This window comes from Podarcis tiliguerta, assembly GCF_965153285.1.
Source record: "Podarcis tiliguerta genome assembly, chromosome: 2".
NCBI classification, from domain to species: domain Eukaryota; kingdom Metazoa; phylum Chordata; class Lepidosauria; order Squamata; family Lacertidae; genus Podarcis; species Podarcis tiliguerta.
The window spans coordinates 119535543-119551647 of NC_139535.1; the positions used below are offsets into that span (position 1 = coordinate 119535543).

Sequence of the window (16105 nt, forward strand, 5' to 3'; positions counted from 1 at the left end):
TGTCTATCAGCAACCCGATTCACACAGAATCTAAAACACAGCTCCAATATTCCACAAAAGTCAGTCTTGACACTCACCTTCCTTGAGCAGCTTTTCATCATCCAGCAGGATGCTGCAAAACTGAGGGACGTGCTGCCTCCATTTCCCCAAGTTTGTTTTCCTAGAAGAGCTCTTAAGAGAAGCTTGCTTCCTACTGTCTCTTCCCATCTCCTCTACTAAGCCTAGGCAAGAGCACAGCATCCTTCCCCAGCAGTTCACTTCATGGATTGAGGCCATTGTGACCTCAGAGTAGATTGCACCAATCAAACACATCTCACTTAACTTTTGAGCCCCATCCACCACTAAGTGGGCTGTAGCTACATCTTGCTGCAAGGCTACCTTTTGAGATGGAAAGATGGGCTTGTGGCCTGAGATCAGGGCTTGCACAAATGTACCTAGAGAGAGTTGGGGTTGGAGTGGGGAGAGAGGGTGGTACATGTGAAAAGGAAAGAACGAATGGTAAATGCGATCAATTCCCAGAAGGGCTGCTGTGTTAGCCTCTTGCAGCAAAAAAAGCAGGCACAGGAGATGCTAAGCATCTGGGAGGGGGGCAGATTTAGGCATGTGGAACAGCCCCCAGGTGCTGCTGGACTCAGAGCAGCCCCTGCTGCCCACATGCAGCAGCACACACAAGCTGTAGGATGTCAATAGCTGCATAAACAGAAATCCATCAGATATTGTTTTCTCCTAGGAAGCTAGGATGAGGTTCCTGGAAAACTAAACAGCCCATTGCCGGGGGTGATTTTTATCAACAGAATGGGGTGGTATCTGGAAAGAAGGGATGTTGTGAAGCCTGGCGGGAAAGACAGGAGTTGAGGGAAAGAGGCCGAGTGTAGCTGCATTCAATGGGCGTGATTGAGAGCAGGTAGCTTGAAAATTGAGGTCCAACCTTGTCATACTGCACCTATAGAATGTCTTCTTATCATTCAGATCAGATCTGAGATACAAAGGTGGCAACCCTAGCTGGCATTTATCTTTCTCCCCAGAGAAGATGCTAACTGGAAAGAGTTATAAAGAAACCTCCCTGGGGAAGTCCCCCTCCACAAATGGAGAACCCCTGATGACATGGAACAATCTCTCTGTTCTCCTAAAAGCATGACAAACATACACCCCTCAGTTGGGAGAAGCCATCATTCATTCAAGAGTCACAGAGCATATGCTTGGCACAAATATGGTCGCAGGTTAAATGCCCAGAATCTCCAGTTAAAGGATGCCTACTAAAATGGCTGGCAAAAACCTCTGGGCTGAGCAATTGTGGTTATGGAGAAATGGGTGGGATTACTAGACCATGAATAAACTATGGAGGTTATTTGTCCATTTGACTTCCCCGAAGAACCATGGGGACCATAGCTTGCCTCTCACGAAGCTACACTTCCCAGCACCCTGGAATCTCATAATGCTGCAATGAGGGGGAAAACCCCCACTTTCCAAGGCTGGCAGGAACGTGAAGTGTGTGAAAGGGGCCCTGGAACTCCCATAAACCAGCATTTCCTCCTGCAAGCGGCTTTGTGTTGGAGCGCCTTCTATGATGATGTAGAGAGTTTGACCTCTGGGTGTCAAAAATGCTCCATTTCTCAGACTTTCTTAGTAATCGGGGAATTTTAGTGCTTAACATTCTGGCTTTCTGGCTCATGTTGCAGCCAGCACCCTAACGATCCCGATACCCCTGCGAGTGTGACTCAGTCCTGCATCCTAATATGTGTAACAACATCACCGCCACGTCTGGAAGTAATTAAATGTCTCCGCACTCTTGTCATCTGACTTCCTGTTGCAGCTCTCTCGTCCCTTCCTCCGAAGGCTGAAGCAGCCTCTCCTTTTCCCACTTAGCCAGCAGCAGGACTCCTTAATAAGGTCTGGCATACCTCAACCCACCCCAAACAAAACACACACCTAAACCTTGTGACCTCCCCCTGCTTAGAGTGTCTGATTCCAGACTGGTAATCAGTGAGTCAACGGTTTAGCACATTTGCACATGCATGCTCTGTCTGGCCCTAGAAAGTCCCAGGAGACCCAATCACCCTTGCCAATTCCACTAGCCCGGAAGCTCACTTTCCCAGTCTTGCTTCAATCAGGCAAGTTCAGTCCCTGGAAGGAAGAAACCATCTCATTGTGCCATGAAACTAGGCAGTGCAACAAGGCTTTCTTTGTGGTGGCCCCTGCTATGACCGGAGGTGAGGTAGATCAGCACAAGACGACTTCATAATGGAGGACTCAGTACCTTGAGCATTGCCAGGAGGGTGTGTGTGTGTGTGTGTGTGTGTGTGTGTGTGAGAGAGAGAGAGAGAGAGAGAGAGAGAGAGAGAGAGAGAGCTGCCCCTCTAAATCAAGTAAATAAATAAAAATTACTTAACTAACCAACTGCATTGCAGATAACTTGGTTCTGCCCCACCCCAAAACTTGCTCCCCAACATAAATCCTGGTTATGCCCATACCCAGCACCCTTCCTTTTTTAGCAAGATGTGTGCTGACTCCCATAGGCAGCACTGATCAATACCTGCTGCTGGAAAAGAGCAGCGCTCCATAAAATCATAGAGTTGGAAGAGACCACAAGGGCCATAGAGTCCAACCCCCTGCCAAGCAGGAAACAGAGCCTCAGTAAGAAAATCTACCCACTTTTTGGGCAGAGCTCCAGAAGCCACCACCCTCAGCATCAGCACCAGCACTGCTACTGTCACCACCACACCTGGGACAGAGCACTCAGCCCATTTCTCATACTTTCAACTCTGCAGATCTGCTTCAACAAACAGCTGTTTATCAGCAAGCCGCCTGATGGCTGCTGGGGCTGGTTAGGGCAGCTATAAATACTTTAAAATTAAATAAAAATGCTGTGCAAGGATATTGCTGCCAAAATCCCCTTTTCTATACCTCTGTTAAAGATGCAGGCACCCTGGGTCTTTTTTACCTAGTCACCCTACTGCAGGTTGTGGAGGAGCCACCAGCCCTGTTTATGCATTTTGAGGAGGACTTGTCAATGTGTGATGATGGGGGAGCATGCGCAAGTGTGCTAGCCTCCCTCCCCAGCCTTGTCTCCATCGCCCGCTGCATCTTCACCTGAACTGTGTGCAGCAGGGAAGCCTTCTGTACTCAGCGAGGCTTTGCATGTTTTGGATCCTTAATTTTCCAGAGCTCCAAAACACATTGGATCAGTCAAGGATCAGTCACTGCCTTTGTGTGCAGTGACATTTACCCACCCCCACTGCTGGTATGCTGCCCTTGGAGGGTCGGCAAAGGTTGAGGGCAGCCCTCTGTCCAAAAAGGGGTTCACCACCCCTGCTTCACACGTGTATCTATATACACACTTGCCAACTGAGAATTACCATTCATGCATTTGATGGAGGAAGCTGAAGTCAAAGAAGTCCAAAGCACAACAAACTTCATTTGCAGCTGTGTGGAACCTCCAGTTTGGGGGCCAAATGCAGATCCACAGGCCATGCCTCCTCCTCAGACCACACCCCTCTCCAGATTGCTCCATGCCCTGCCTCAAGTGCTTTTCCTCTGGTTGGGATGCATCTATAAACTATGGTAATGTCTCATTTGCCTGACTGGAGACAGGTGTGTGTGAAAGGAGAAACCTCTGACTTTTGTTGGAATATAGACTACCATACCGAGGAAAGAATCATACCCATTTGCTTGGCCTGATTTTGCCTCCCTGGCAGATTTCCTATGAGCAAATGCAGCCCTCAGACTGAAACCCTGCTTTAAGGTGGCACAAGACTGCGGTTTTTGTAGCGTCCTGTGTTTCTGAACGATGCAGGCTGTCTCAGTTCAGTGTGGAGAAAGGAGGTAGAGAAAACTTGTTTAGACCAGCAGGTTGTCATTACAGCATGACTGCAGCAAGTCCTGAAGGAAGTGACTCCGTGCCAGTACCAATCTTGGATAAGGCTAGTGTATTGTGTTCAGTGCTGCCTGAAACAGAGCTCAATAGCATCTCAATAATATTTCCCGCCTCCGCACCAGTGGAAGGGCCATACATAGCTCAGCAGTGGTAGAGCATCTGGTCTGCAGGCCCAAGGCATTAAGCTCCAGCCTCAACATCTCCAAGTGGGGCTGGGAGAGAACTCTGCTTGAAATGCTAGACACCACTGAGCTGGATGAACCTAGGGTCTGATTTAGTAGAAGGTCTGGACACCAATTCCTGCCTTTACCCGCCCAGGATCCACCTCTCATGGTGCTGCCTAAAGCAGGTTGCTTTGCCCTTCTTTCTGGTAGGGCTGGTTCTAGTTGTGCCGTTGTTTGAGAAATGGAAGCAGAGCTCAAACACATGGAAGAATGGTCCAGCTTTGGGCTACAAGAAGCAACATGCATGGGCTGCAGCAAAGGCTCAATTTACTGGTTGGTTGAGATCCAATGGTTTCTATACAGTCTGTACACTGCATCCTCCCCCCACCCCCATTCCTTAGCCAGACCACCCTGCAGTGTTGCAACCACCCACCTCTCAAATCTGGCCACTGACAATGGGTTGCGGCCCCATTGAACAGGGCAATTTTCCAGGACAGGGAAATTCCTCAGCGTAGGAAAAAATGGCATTGGGCTCATTTCCACAGGTGCCCAACACCAACTGACTGCAGCTTTCCAATATACGTAGACTGCTTGTACACAGAATAGTCACATGTCAATCTGCATGAAGACGACATGCCTTTTCACTACATCTAAGTGCTTTTGTTTTTTGTTTTCATAGAAAGATTGTTGTGTCAGTAGCAGCCCTTTACAGGTGAGAATGATCTACCATCCCATAAAACCATAAAGCAGCTATGTGGAACAGAAACACTGCTCATCTGAATAATGGAGCATCTGCACATTTTAAAACATAAGGACTAGAAGCCTGTGTCTTTCAAACAAACAAAAGGAACATGGAAAAAAACCCCCAAACAAATTAGATTTACAAGAATCCAAAGTCTGCATATTGGTTGGGATAACAGAGGACAAATTCCTCACTCATGTTTTCCATTCTACCCCCACCCCAAGTTTGCTTTTTGGAATAAGGCTGCTTGTTTTCACGAATCAGGGAAAACAAACCAGCTGCAAGCACCATAGGGTTGTGTATTTACATAGCGCCTTGATGATGGTGAAACAGTGGCCCAAGGGCTTTGAGTCCACAAGGAGGTGCAATTGCTCCCCACAAAGTTCTATGGAAGGTAGACAAAGTGTGTGTCTCTATGATCTGTATATAGTGCAACTTAGGAAGGTCCTAGACAAAAAGGGTAAGTTTGGAACAGTGGTTAACAGGAGCTGTTTGACATCCAAATGTCTTCTTCTGAAAATTCTCCCCTTGCAAAACCCAGCTCCTGTGATGATGGGGCATCCTGGCATAAGGTAACGATGTCTTGCTTAGAAAAAGGAAGGGAAATAGCATCTTGGCTCCTCCTCAGCAGGCTCCTTCCAAGTGGTGGTGGGCGGGGGGGGGGGAGTCTTTGGTTCTGGAGGGGAAAAGGCACCACCCCAACGTCAGAGCAAACCCTCAAGTTCTGCATCTAGCCCCCTGTGTCCCACTGGGAACCCTTTGTGATGTCAGATTTTCAACCCAAGACGATTCCAGAGAGGACTTCAGGTTTGCTGCTTGCCCTGTGGAGTTCCACATGAGGCAGCTCCCAGAGTCACCAATTAATCCTGGCCACCTGCCACAGGCCCTTTCTACAGAGTCTCTGCCTGAACTTTTAGTCCGTTTTCCAGGGGAACATGGGCTGCATGGCCGGCAGGAGCCTGGGCTGTGATATGAGTAAGAAGCCACAAAGGAAGCTGTGTTCCTGTAGGAGGATGAAGCAAGCCTTCACTGGTTCATGGGCTCTTCGTCCATTGGCTCATCCTGCCGCCTAAAAGCAAAGGAAATCAGTTAGGATTTTACCACCTTTGTAAAATCACAGGTGGCTAAAGAGCCAGGGTTCTCTGCGCTCTTTATGCGCATTTGTAACCTCAAGGATTGACTGCCGCAACACACACTTTATGGGACAGTTCTTGAAGACTGTTCAGAAGGTGCTGAATGCAGCAAAAACAGACCTCCTGGTTGGGGTGGGAGAGCATATATCGTCTGTGCTGCATAATTTGTGAACAGCTGAGGATCAACACACAACCTGAACTAGGAGTAAATTCACTTCCAGCCCCAAATATGGAGTGTCAAAAGATAAGCATATCCTTGACTGTTTCTTGTTGGAGGTGTGGAATAAAGTTATCATGAACTTGGGCCCACCAATCTATTTATTGACCATATTTGCATTCTGTCCTCACAACAACCCTGAGACACAGACTGGATGTGAGGCCACCCCGTGGGTTCATAGAGAAGTGCGCACATGAATCCAAGTTTCCCAGATTTAAATCAAATGTTCTCATCTAATATATCACCCTGGCTCTTTCTAAAAGTGGTGGCTGTCTCTTCAAAGTGTGAGCCTCCACTGAAACAGATGCTGCAATCCTCACTGGATGGCTGTTTTGAAATGTTTCCTCCTGCAAACGAATGCATTTCAGCCGTTCCTAAAAAAAAAAAGTCTGATGGAATTCCCAGCGTGCCCCAGAAGGGTACATGAGCTCCAGTAGGATTTGCATTTGGGAAATTTTGCTTCTTCCCTTCTTTCAAGTGGTTATCTTTTGAATTAAATGTTGTAGCAGCCATATTTATAGCTGTGTGTGCGCATGCATGCACAGTTTGCCTGCAAAACCGACTTTCACCCATGAAACTTCTTTCATAGTCCAAGGAGGCAGACACTCACCTTTTCTCTGCCATTACGGAAAGTGAGGCCAGTGCTGTCACCGTCTCCACCTCTTCTGTGTCATGATGTTGCGCTTCCAGGAATGAATAGGCCACAGTGGGGGCAAAGCGCCGCACAGAGCTCCAGTACTGGCCTGAAACAAAAGAGCAGGATCAGTGCCTGGCTTGTCCCCACTGGCCAGTACTCAGTCAAGCACCTAAAATGGTGCACAGGGCACAGGAGCTTCTTTGAGGGTCAGAACCTGTTGACCCAACTCCACCACCTCAGGATGCTGCTCCCAGCTGAGTTGTGATGGCAGCCTATGGTAACTCAGGGCAAAACAAGACTGGATGGTGAATACACCTTTGCGTTTCATGTGCAGGTTTTTAAACAACAACCTGCAGCTGTTGGTGTGTTGCAATGGCACCAGAACAGGCGTGGAAAGGGAATTTAACCTTTTCTCTCTCCTGCTGTGGTCTTGAGGAAAAGGGAAGCAAACCTTTCCTTTTGAACTCTGAGATACCAAGGAAAAGGCAAATGACAGAACTAGCTGCTGCCTGTTAGTCCACCCTCCCGCACGCCTGCCAGCCTGCTGTGCAGGAAGGAAGGGCCTTCACCACACTTACTTTGTACCCGGATCACTGCCTCCAGGGAGCGCACCGCGTTGGCACTGGGCTTCTGCTGCAGGGTTTCCTTGGGGAGAGGCTCCAGCTGTGGGAACAAAACAGGCTGGGATGTGACTGTCATTCTCAGACTGTGCTATGAATGGCTTGCACACAAGCAGGTCCTCACAGCGAGCTTTATCCACATGTCCTGCATGGAGATGGACTCGGGGCTTATCCACACCTCGGTTTGCCCCACCATTTTCCCCTGGGAAAACTCACAGCCTAGTGATGAATCAGAAATGACAATCAGGTTTTCTGTGGAGTGCTGATTGTTCCAATTTAGCACTAAAGAGGGGTTTTCTGAGGGAAAGCAGAGGGGCCAAGGCAAAATCGCCTAGAAAACATGGGACAATTGAAATAATAATAATAAAAAAATATTATTTATATCCCGCCCATCTGGCTGGGTTTCCCCAGCCACTCTGGGCGGCTTCCAACAGAATATTAAAATACAATAGTCCACTAGACATTAAAAGCTTCCCTAAACAGGGCTGCCTTCAGATGTCTTCTAAAAGTCTGGTAGTTGTTTTTCTGTTTGACATCTGGTGGGAGGGTGTTCCACAGGGTGGGTGCCACTACCAAGTAGGCCCTCTGCCTGGTTCCCTGTAACTTGGCTTCTCACAGGGAGGGAACCGCCAGAAGGCCCTCGGCACTGGACCTCAGTGTCCAGGCAGAACGATGGGGGTGGAGACACTCCTTCAAGTATACTGGACCGAGGCTGTTTAGGGCTTTAAAGGTCAGCACCAACACTTTGAATTGTGCTCAGAAATGTGGAGGAAGTGTGGAGGAACCCTCAGAGAAGAAAAAAGGATGCTTGCAGGCAACTGTTTTACCAAAACTGTTTTTCCATACAGAGCAAGGGGTTTTCAGCCTGAAGGCAACATTCCCTTGTAGAAGGTGTAGAAAATAATCCTGCTTGTTTCAACTGTGTTTTAATGAGGATGGTGCAAGGTGGTCTGCCATTTGTATTGTAAAGTGTTTGATGGGGGAAGTTGGAACGTGCTCAGAGAAGGGCCAAGATGATCAAGGGTCTGGAAACCAAGCCTTATGAGGAATGGTTGAAGGAGCTGTGTATGTTTAGCCTGGAAAAGAAGAGACTGAGAGGTGGTATGATAGCCCTCTTCTAATAACTCAAGGGCTGTCCCATGGAAGAGGGAGTAAACTTGTTTTCTGCTGTTCCAGAGGGTAGCACCCGAACCAATGGATTCAAGTTACAAGAGAAGAGATTCTGACTAAACATCAGGAAGAACTTTGTGATGGCAAAAGCTGTTTGACAGTGGAACTGACTCCTTCGGGAGGTGGTTGGCTCTCCTTCCTTGGAGGTTTTTAAGCAGAGGTTGGACAGCCACCTGTCATGTATGCTTTAGCTGAGATTCCTGCATTGCAGAGGGTTGGACTAGATGACCCTTCCCACTCTACAATTCTATGGTTCTGTCTGGTCAGGTGAAAGTCGGAAGGGGTGGAGACGCATATCTCAGTAGCAAAAGAGGGATGTTCTGGTTGGTGGCTACAGGCCTAGAATTTTCATTTGGACTGTGTGATTGGCTGGTGCTGGGCTAGAGGGACCACAAGAAGGGTATAAATGGCCAGGTGCTGTTGAGTTGGGGCCAATCTATTCCTGTGGGTTGGAGGCTGGATCCATGTTGGTATGTGCTAGACTTGAGAGGAAGACCTAGTGGCTTGGTGGCAAAAGACTTTCTTGGGTGACCAGATCACTTGTCTCAGGCTGAAGAGACAAGGGGAAGACCTGACTGCAGCACCGAGGGAGAGCAAGAGGCAGTTTGAAATGCTGCCCTCTGGTGCCTGGTAGCAAAGTCAGAGGAAGACTCCAGGGCAGGGCAGGCTGCAGTAAAGACAAGGCCAATCGGGCAACAGAGTTCTTCAGAGCTGTCTTGGTGCGTGGACCAATCCAGCTGGATAAAACCACCCAAGCAAGTACAGATCAGCTCCTGTGAGGGCTGGGGGAAGTACCAAGGGCAAGAGCCTGTGGTTTCCCATCCCTGATAAGGCAGTGTTTCCCAGACTTGGGTCCCCAGCTGGACTACAACTCCCATCGTCCTTGACCATTGGTCCTGCAACATTCTGTGGTTTGCCTCAGGTGCCAAAATGTCTTGGACTGGACCTGGTTAGAAGAAATAAATTTGTGGAGTGGCCACATCTGAGTGGTGATATCACCTGTTTGGCTTACAGAAGGTCTCGGGTTTGATCCCTGGCACTGCCAGTTTTTCTGTTTCTATTTTAGATTGTGAGCCTCGTGAGATTGGGTCCTATTACACCCGGGGGGGGGGGGTGTAAAGTGCTATACACAGTCAAGGGCAATTTCGCATGGGGATTTCGTTCCTGGCCCCTGTGCATGTCCTGCTTCACCCCTGTACTGCCCTTTTCATGACGTGTTGAGTGACATTTTGGGTCAGTTCTGGGTTTGGTGATGTGTACGCACACATGATGGCAATAATCAGTTGTAGCCTGTACATAGATGGCAGTTACCAGTGCTGTGTGTGTGTGTGTGTGTGTGTGTGTGTGTGTGGAGGTGCTGGTACTCACCATGAAGTTGTTATATTAAGTGCCACACTTTCAGCATTTGGGGGGAAATGGTGCTGGTCTTGAATACCCTTGGGTATCCCCAGTAAAAAGCACTGGCAGTTACCTAAACATATCATTCTAATCCCCGGAGGCTGTCCTTGATTCTGCTACGGATGGGCTCCACTCACCTCATTGCCCAGCAGCACAGAGACACAGGCCTCTGAGGCATCGCAGATGGCAGTCAGATCATGGCCCCCTTCCAGGGCAAGGACAAGAGCACCTCCAGCCACACTCATCAGCTGCCGGGTCATGTAGCCAAAACCTGGAGGGAAGCCAAAGGAAATGGGAGAACTAGACGTTATGGCCCTCACAGACAGAGCACCCTCCCTGTGCATGGAAGATGTCCCACGCTGTCCTCTTGAACACACCCAGACATTCCACACTTCTCTCTCTCCCTTTCTGCCCCCCAGTACCCCACTTTCTCTGAACCTCCTTCCCAGTTATAAAGTGGCTGATTCATAAGGCAAGCTCTGCAATGCCTCTTCCCCCAAGGAGTGACATCTCTAGTCAGACCAGGCTGACGTGGGCATAATGATCAATGGGTCACCTAAGTGCACTAAATCCGTATTTGGCACCCTGCCAGCAAGTAATCTTACTGAAGTTTTTGAGTGGAGTGCTAAGCAGATATCAATGCCCCCACCTTTAAACACTTTCTGGATATAACTGAATCAATGGATTCCTTTTCTGGCCATTTTCAGGACAAACTGGTTGGGAACCCAGATTCCGTTACAGACCCTGAGGTCCTGATACTGTAAAGAGCGCTTTTCCTGCTTAGCTACCCTGTGGGTCCTCTTTCTTCAGATCCACCACAGTCATGTGTAACCAAGGGCTGGTGAGGAGGACACACTGTTCATGGTGTGAAGGCCACAGTGGGCTTTGAGGCCCTGGTGTTTGATTGTGACATCATTTGATTGTGACATCACCTAGCCCATGATGGCTAGGTGAGGATGCCATCATTTGTGACCAAACCTAGGTGAGGATGCCATCATTTGTGACCAAACCCAATCAGACTTAGGTGATGGAGGCAGATTTCTAATTATCTGGAAAGAAGGATGAGCTTTTCAGTCTGTCAGCATGCCTTACATTTGGCTGAGACCTTGTAGCCTCCCAGTGGCGGCGGATGGCCGTCAGCTGCATCAAAGCCTGCGGACACCAGTACCACATCCGGAGAGAACTCATGGGCTATTGGCATCACAACAGTCCTGCAGAGGAGGGAAAATAACAACAGTCTAGGTTGGCTAGCATCACTGGCACTGGGCTAGCACACTCAATGCTCCTGGGCTTCTGCTCCCAGAATAAAGCAGAACACACACTAGCTGTAAGGATAGTGCAGAATTCTGCATCAAACACCTACCAAAAATTCTGCAATGGAAATTCATGACCTGCCTTCAGTGTGTAAGGCACAGAACTGTGTGTGCTTTTACGATGCATTATACTTCTGCTTGAAACTATCCATCTTCCTTCCTTCCTTCCTTCCTTCCTTCCTTCCTTCCTCTCTGCAATAATTCATTCTGATTTTTGCAAGTCACGTGGAAGAATAAGAACCTACACATGGCATGGCCTGAAGGCACCTGGTCATTCAGCCACCTTGCTGAAGTTAACAGGGTCGGGGTCTGGTCCCTGACTAAGTGGGGGATCACCTGGTAACCCCATGAATTCAATCCTCAATCCTATTATGGATGGAAAGTGGACTATAAATAAAGCAAACCATAGAACACAAGGAACAGACACACAACATCCTATGAAATATTAAGACCAATCAACAGAAGACAATGGGCCATATAGAATTTTTACCCCAAGGTGCTGCTTTATAAAGTAATTATGGAAGGGTCATAGTTCAGTAACAGAATGCCTGCTTCTTTTTAGACAAAATGAATCAGGAGGTTTTTATTACATATTTTGAGCAATACAGCTGAAGTACCAGACAAACAAAAAATAAAAGGGAAAGTTGAAATAGGAAAAGGGGACATGTATTGAGGTGTTTTCACCATATAACCTTTAAATGTAATACAGCATACTGCACCGCTGACTATGATGGACAAGAAAAAGCTGACCAAATGTTGACAGAGCACTTCCAGGAAGGCCCTTAAAAATCTGACACAAGTAAGTGTGCATTTCTGTCCTAAAACTTTTCCTAAAGCATTTCTTCCATGGCTAATCAACCAATTTTTTTCTTTCTTTCCATAAAGCAAGGAGAGGGCAGGAAAGTTTAGGCAGAAAAATGTCTGGAGGGGAGAGGGTTGAGATGCACTCTCCAACCTAGCATAGGTCTTTCAGAGGAGACTGTAGCTGCATCTCCGAAACAAACAAGCAGTTCAAAACACTCCCCCCAAACCAGAACACCCACCAAACATGAATATATGAACAGGACTCTGAGGATTTTTATTTTCTGAATGTGGTTCAGCAACATGGATAGCTTGGCCAATGTTCAGCACCCTCTCTTGCATCAGAGACATTGGCAGCCATTGTTTGTGCATTTTCCAAAGCTCACTCTAGCAAATTAAGGGCTAGAACTTCTCTTTCTCCAGCTGCGCCCAGTTCGATCTTCTACTTTTTGCTATCTTTCTTTCCTGAGTTTCTGTGGTATGACATGGACCCTGTGGCCTATGGCTTCTCTCTCCCTGCTCCTCTTCTCTTTCAGTGTTTCTCAGATGTTTTGAGCTCAGCCTCCCTCCCTTCCCCTTGACACTCGGCCAGAGGCGAGCTGCTTCTCAGCCCTGTGTTGCCAGACTTACTTTCTGGGACCACTTCTAAACTCTTGCCAGTTGCCTTGGGATGAAAGCAACCCAGAGCCCTTGTTTGCATCAGGAGGCTGTTCTGTAGCGCTGCCTGTGAAATGACGAGAGCTCACGGGCTTGGACCCGTTCCCAGCAACGCCAAGGCTAAGTTGGCTCAGGATTGAGTTCCTTTTCAGATGCTCCATGGTGCAAGCTTTTCCCAGCTCTCATACAGAAAGTTCAGCAGGCCTGCAATCTTGCCCGCTGGGATAAAATCCCAGCCTACTCCAAAGGCCCATCCATCAGCTGGGTCATGCTTGCCAAGCAACTCAAAAGAGGCACGATATCCATAGGGCCTGGGAGCTGCATTTCTGTGTACAGTGAGGGTGGGGGAAAACTATTTATAGAGCCCTTTTAAGTGCAATCAAAGCACATATGCTGGGCAGCTGTGGGAGGGCGGCCTTTTTCCAAAGCCCAAGCTTGGCACGTATTGGGTTTGTGATTCCAAACTGGGGTTGTGCCAAGCAATTTCAGCCTCCTTCATGGGGACGGAGTCCTGGAAGTGCAGGCTCTGGCCACGTGGCTAAGAAGAGGCCCGAGGACCCCTTGTCCCTCTCCCCACTGGGGAGCAACTCCTTCTCACACTGAGAAGGTAACTGACAGCTAGTGGAGAGTAGCAGCTAAAGGCCAAACCACACGTGACATTAGTCACACAACTGGGTGAGTGTTTTTTGAAACAGCACCTATGGAGACCCTGGTCCAGACTGCATCACAAAGGTGGGCATGGGGGGCTTTAATCCCTTGTTCCCCTCTATGCTCCAGGCCCTGATCAGCCTGCCTATGTTTGCTAGCTTATTTGCATTGTAAGGAGAGCTTCCATCCAGGTCAGACACAGTGCAAAGAGCAGGTATGGTGTGTGTGAGTGATCTGGATTGGGACCATTGTGGGAGTGGGAAGAGTTAAAAGTTTCCTTACCCTGTATGTGCTCTGTGCCTGCGATATAGTTTTCTCACATAATTAACACAGGTGCTAATTTATGAAACGCATCAGGTCTTGACTGGCCACAAGAGGCTGAGCTATGAATCAGGAAGGTCTCACTTTTGCCTTTCCTATGAAGTCACTGGGTAGCCACACTCTTGGAGCCCCAGAGCCTATTCCTTTGAAAATACAGGGATAAGAGTACGGGTCTATCTTACAGAGCTGTTGTAATAACTATAACAAGGCAATGCCTGCAAAGTGCTTTGAATATTCCAAAAGTACAAAAAAAGAGAATTGTTGCAGTTATTACATGGGGAGGCCAAAATCTCTCAGAAACTGGGACCATGTTTCTGACATTGCCTCCACAGCAGGGCTAGTCCATGTGGGACTCTCTAGATGTTGCTGGATGTTGCCAGCTAGCATGGTCAATGGTATGGGATGATGGGAGTTGTAGTCCAGCAATATCCAGAGAGCCACAGGAGAGGCTAGCAGGAGCAGCCCCGCTGCAGCAAAGCAAATGCCACAGAGCAAATGTGAGAAGGGGCCAAACAGAACTTTGGGTCTTGCTTAAGGGTTCCAGATGGCTTGCTAGGGGGCAGCCAGGGATGGGGGCCAGGGCCTGAGGAGTGTGTGTTGGGGGAAGTGCTGGAGCTGTCAGCAGAGGTGTGCGTGCAACTTTTGACAATGCAGGAAAGAGAAATTTACAGCCTGGTCCTAGGTTTAATCATGTTTGCTTGGAAGTAAGTCCCACTGGATTCCGTGAGAGTCGCTTCCAAGTATGCACACTCAATATTGCAGCCGTAAGGCTTCCTTTCCTGACTCTGAAGTTCTCCCCGCCCACCAACCCCCCCTCCCACCCCTCGTGATGAAAATAAAAAGAAAACCAGGCAACTCTGCATTCCTTCAGATAATATAAAACCAGTAACCAGATTCAAACAGTTCATATGCCATGTTGTAAAGTCAAAAGGGCAGACAAGCTTTCGTTGTACTAAGTTTTTCAGACCAGATTGAGGTATCTCCTACTTAGCTAAGTAGTTAAGAAGCTGAGACTGTGTGCAGAAACTTAAACTGAAAATTTCTAACAGCACAGCTTTAGAACAAATATAAGAGCTGAGATTTTGCAAGGATCAGCTCAGGTTCTGCAGAGCACATTTAACTTAGAATGTGCTACTCTCTTGTGCCTGTTTCCTCGTTCTTCTGTTTCTCCCTCCCGATTTAAATTGTAAACTCAGAACAGAAGTCGACCTTTGGAGGCTCACCATGTGGCAATCCAAGGGAGGGTCTTCTTGGCAGTGGCACCTCAAATGTGGAATTCCCGCCCCCTTCTGAAATAGGGCTTCGGGCAACCCTGATCAGTTTTAGATGCCAGGTAAAGACATAATTGCTGCCTGGAGGGGCATTACTGCACTATGGTTCAATGAACGTGGGAGAAAACAAATAAACTCAAATGTAAATGGTATAAAAAGTCACAGGAGTTCAGCAGGAAGCTAGAGGGCATGCACAGATTGGAAATGAAACAGTATGTCCACCCCAAAGCTTTTGTAGGCACAAGCGTTATTGAAGTGTGATCACATATAACCACCCTGATAATATCATGAGCACAAATCATCATATATGCACAATCAAAAGGATGTCTGGAGGGACCCTGAATCCTCCACTTGTTCCGAATGCAACCAAAAGGTTAATACAAGAATACTCTACTGGCATTAAAGCTGTGGGGGCCACAGGAAGTCTGGCATGAAGGGGAGGCCTACCGGAAAGCAGCTAAGTACTCGGGGTCCCCCATGGGTGGGTCGAGGCCACCTGCCCAAGCAACGTTGACGGTGAAGCCCTCTCCAGCACCAGAGCCCACCTAAAAGAGAAAACAACACAGAGGCTCCTTATGCAGTGTGTTCTTCTGGCCCATCTCAGCCATACAAAGGGAGCTTTTATTTAAAAAAGAATCAGGGAGGAGTCAGACTTCAGCTTCGCCCCCTCCCACCCCCCTGCATTCAGCTGTGATGAGAGAAGCATGAGAAACTGAATGCTCCACACTGGGTTTCTTGATGTACTAGATAACATGCTCAGAAGACCCAGGCAAATTGGATACACTCTCAACACTGGGTATCTATGGAATTGCTTACAATAGCAGGAAAAACAGCAGAACAAACAATGTAACTTGGAGATGTGTCCTTGAATCAGTTTTTAAATATACTTTGCTTCTGTGTGATCATATCACAGTGGCTTGCAAGATAGAGGTCCAAATGTAAACTTTAAAAAATGTTCTTTAAAGTACAAAGCAAATCCTCAACTTCTCAGGACAGGAGAACCCAGGTGCTGTGTCATTAAAAGTTGTTGGACTTCAACTCCCATCAGCCCCAGCTAGCACCACAGTCAATTGTCAGGGATGATGGGAACTGTAGTCCAGCAATGTCTAGAGGAAAAATATTGGGGATAAGCAAGGTGT

General features: G+C 47.9%; 1 protein-coding gene across 9 annotated transcripts in view; it reads right to left on the bottom strand.

Moving 5' to 3' along the window:
• Positions 1 to 4819: 4819 nt before the first annotated feature.
• HDAC7 (histone deacetylase 7) overlaps positions 4820 to 16105 on the bottom strand; it is a 183912-nt gene continuing 172626 nt past the window's right edge. For all 9 annotated transcript variants that reach the window (XM_083428199.1, XM_083428201.1, XM_083428198.1 and 6 more), the window contains 6 exons: positions 15414 to 15511; positions 11048 to 11166; positions 10093 to 10226; positions 7346 to 7430; positions 6741 to 6873; positions 4820 to 5849 (listed from right to left, as the gene is read on the bottom strand). In XM_083428199.1, the coding sequence (XP_083284325.1) occupies positions 5807 to 5849; positions 6741 to 6873; positions 7346 to 7430; positions 10093 to 10226; positions 11048 to 11166; positions 15414 to 15511 (612 nt within the window). In that variant the 3' untranslated portion in view covers positions 4820 to 5806. The remainder of the gene's footprint in view (positions 5850 to 6740; positions 6874 to 7345; positions 7431 to 10092; positions 10227 to 11047; positions 11167 to 15413; positions 15512 to 16105) is intronic.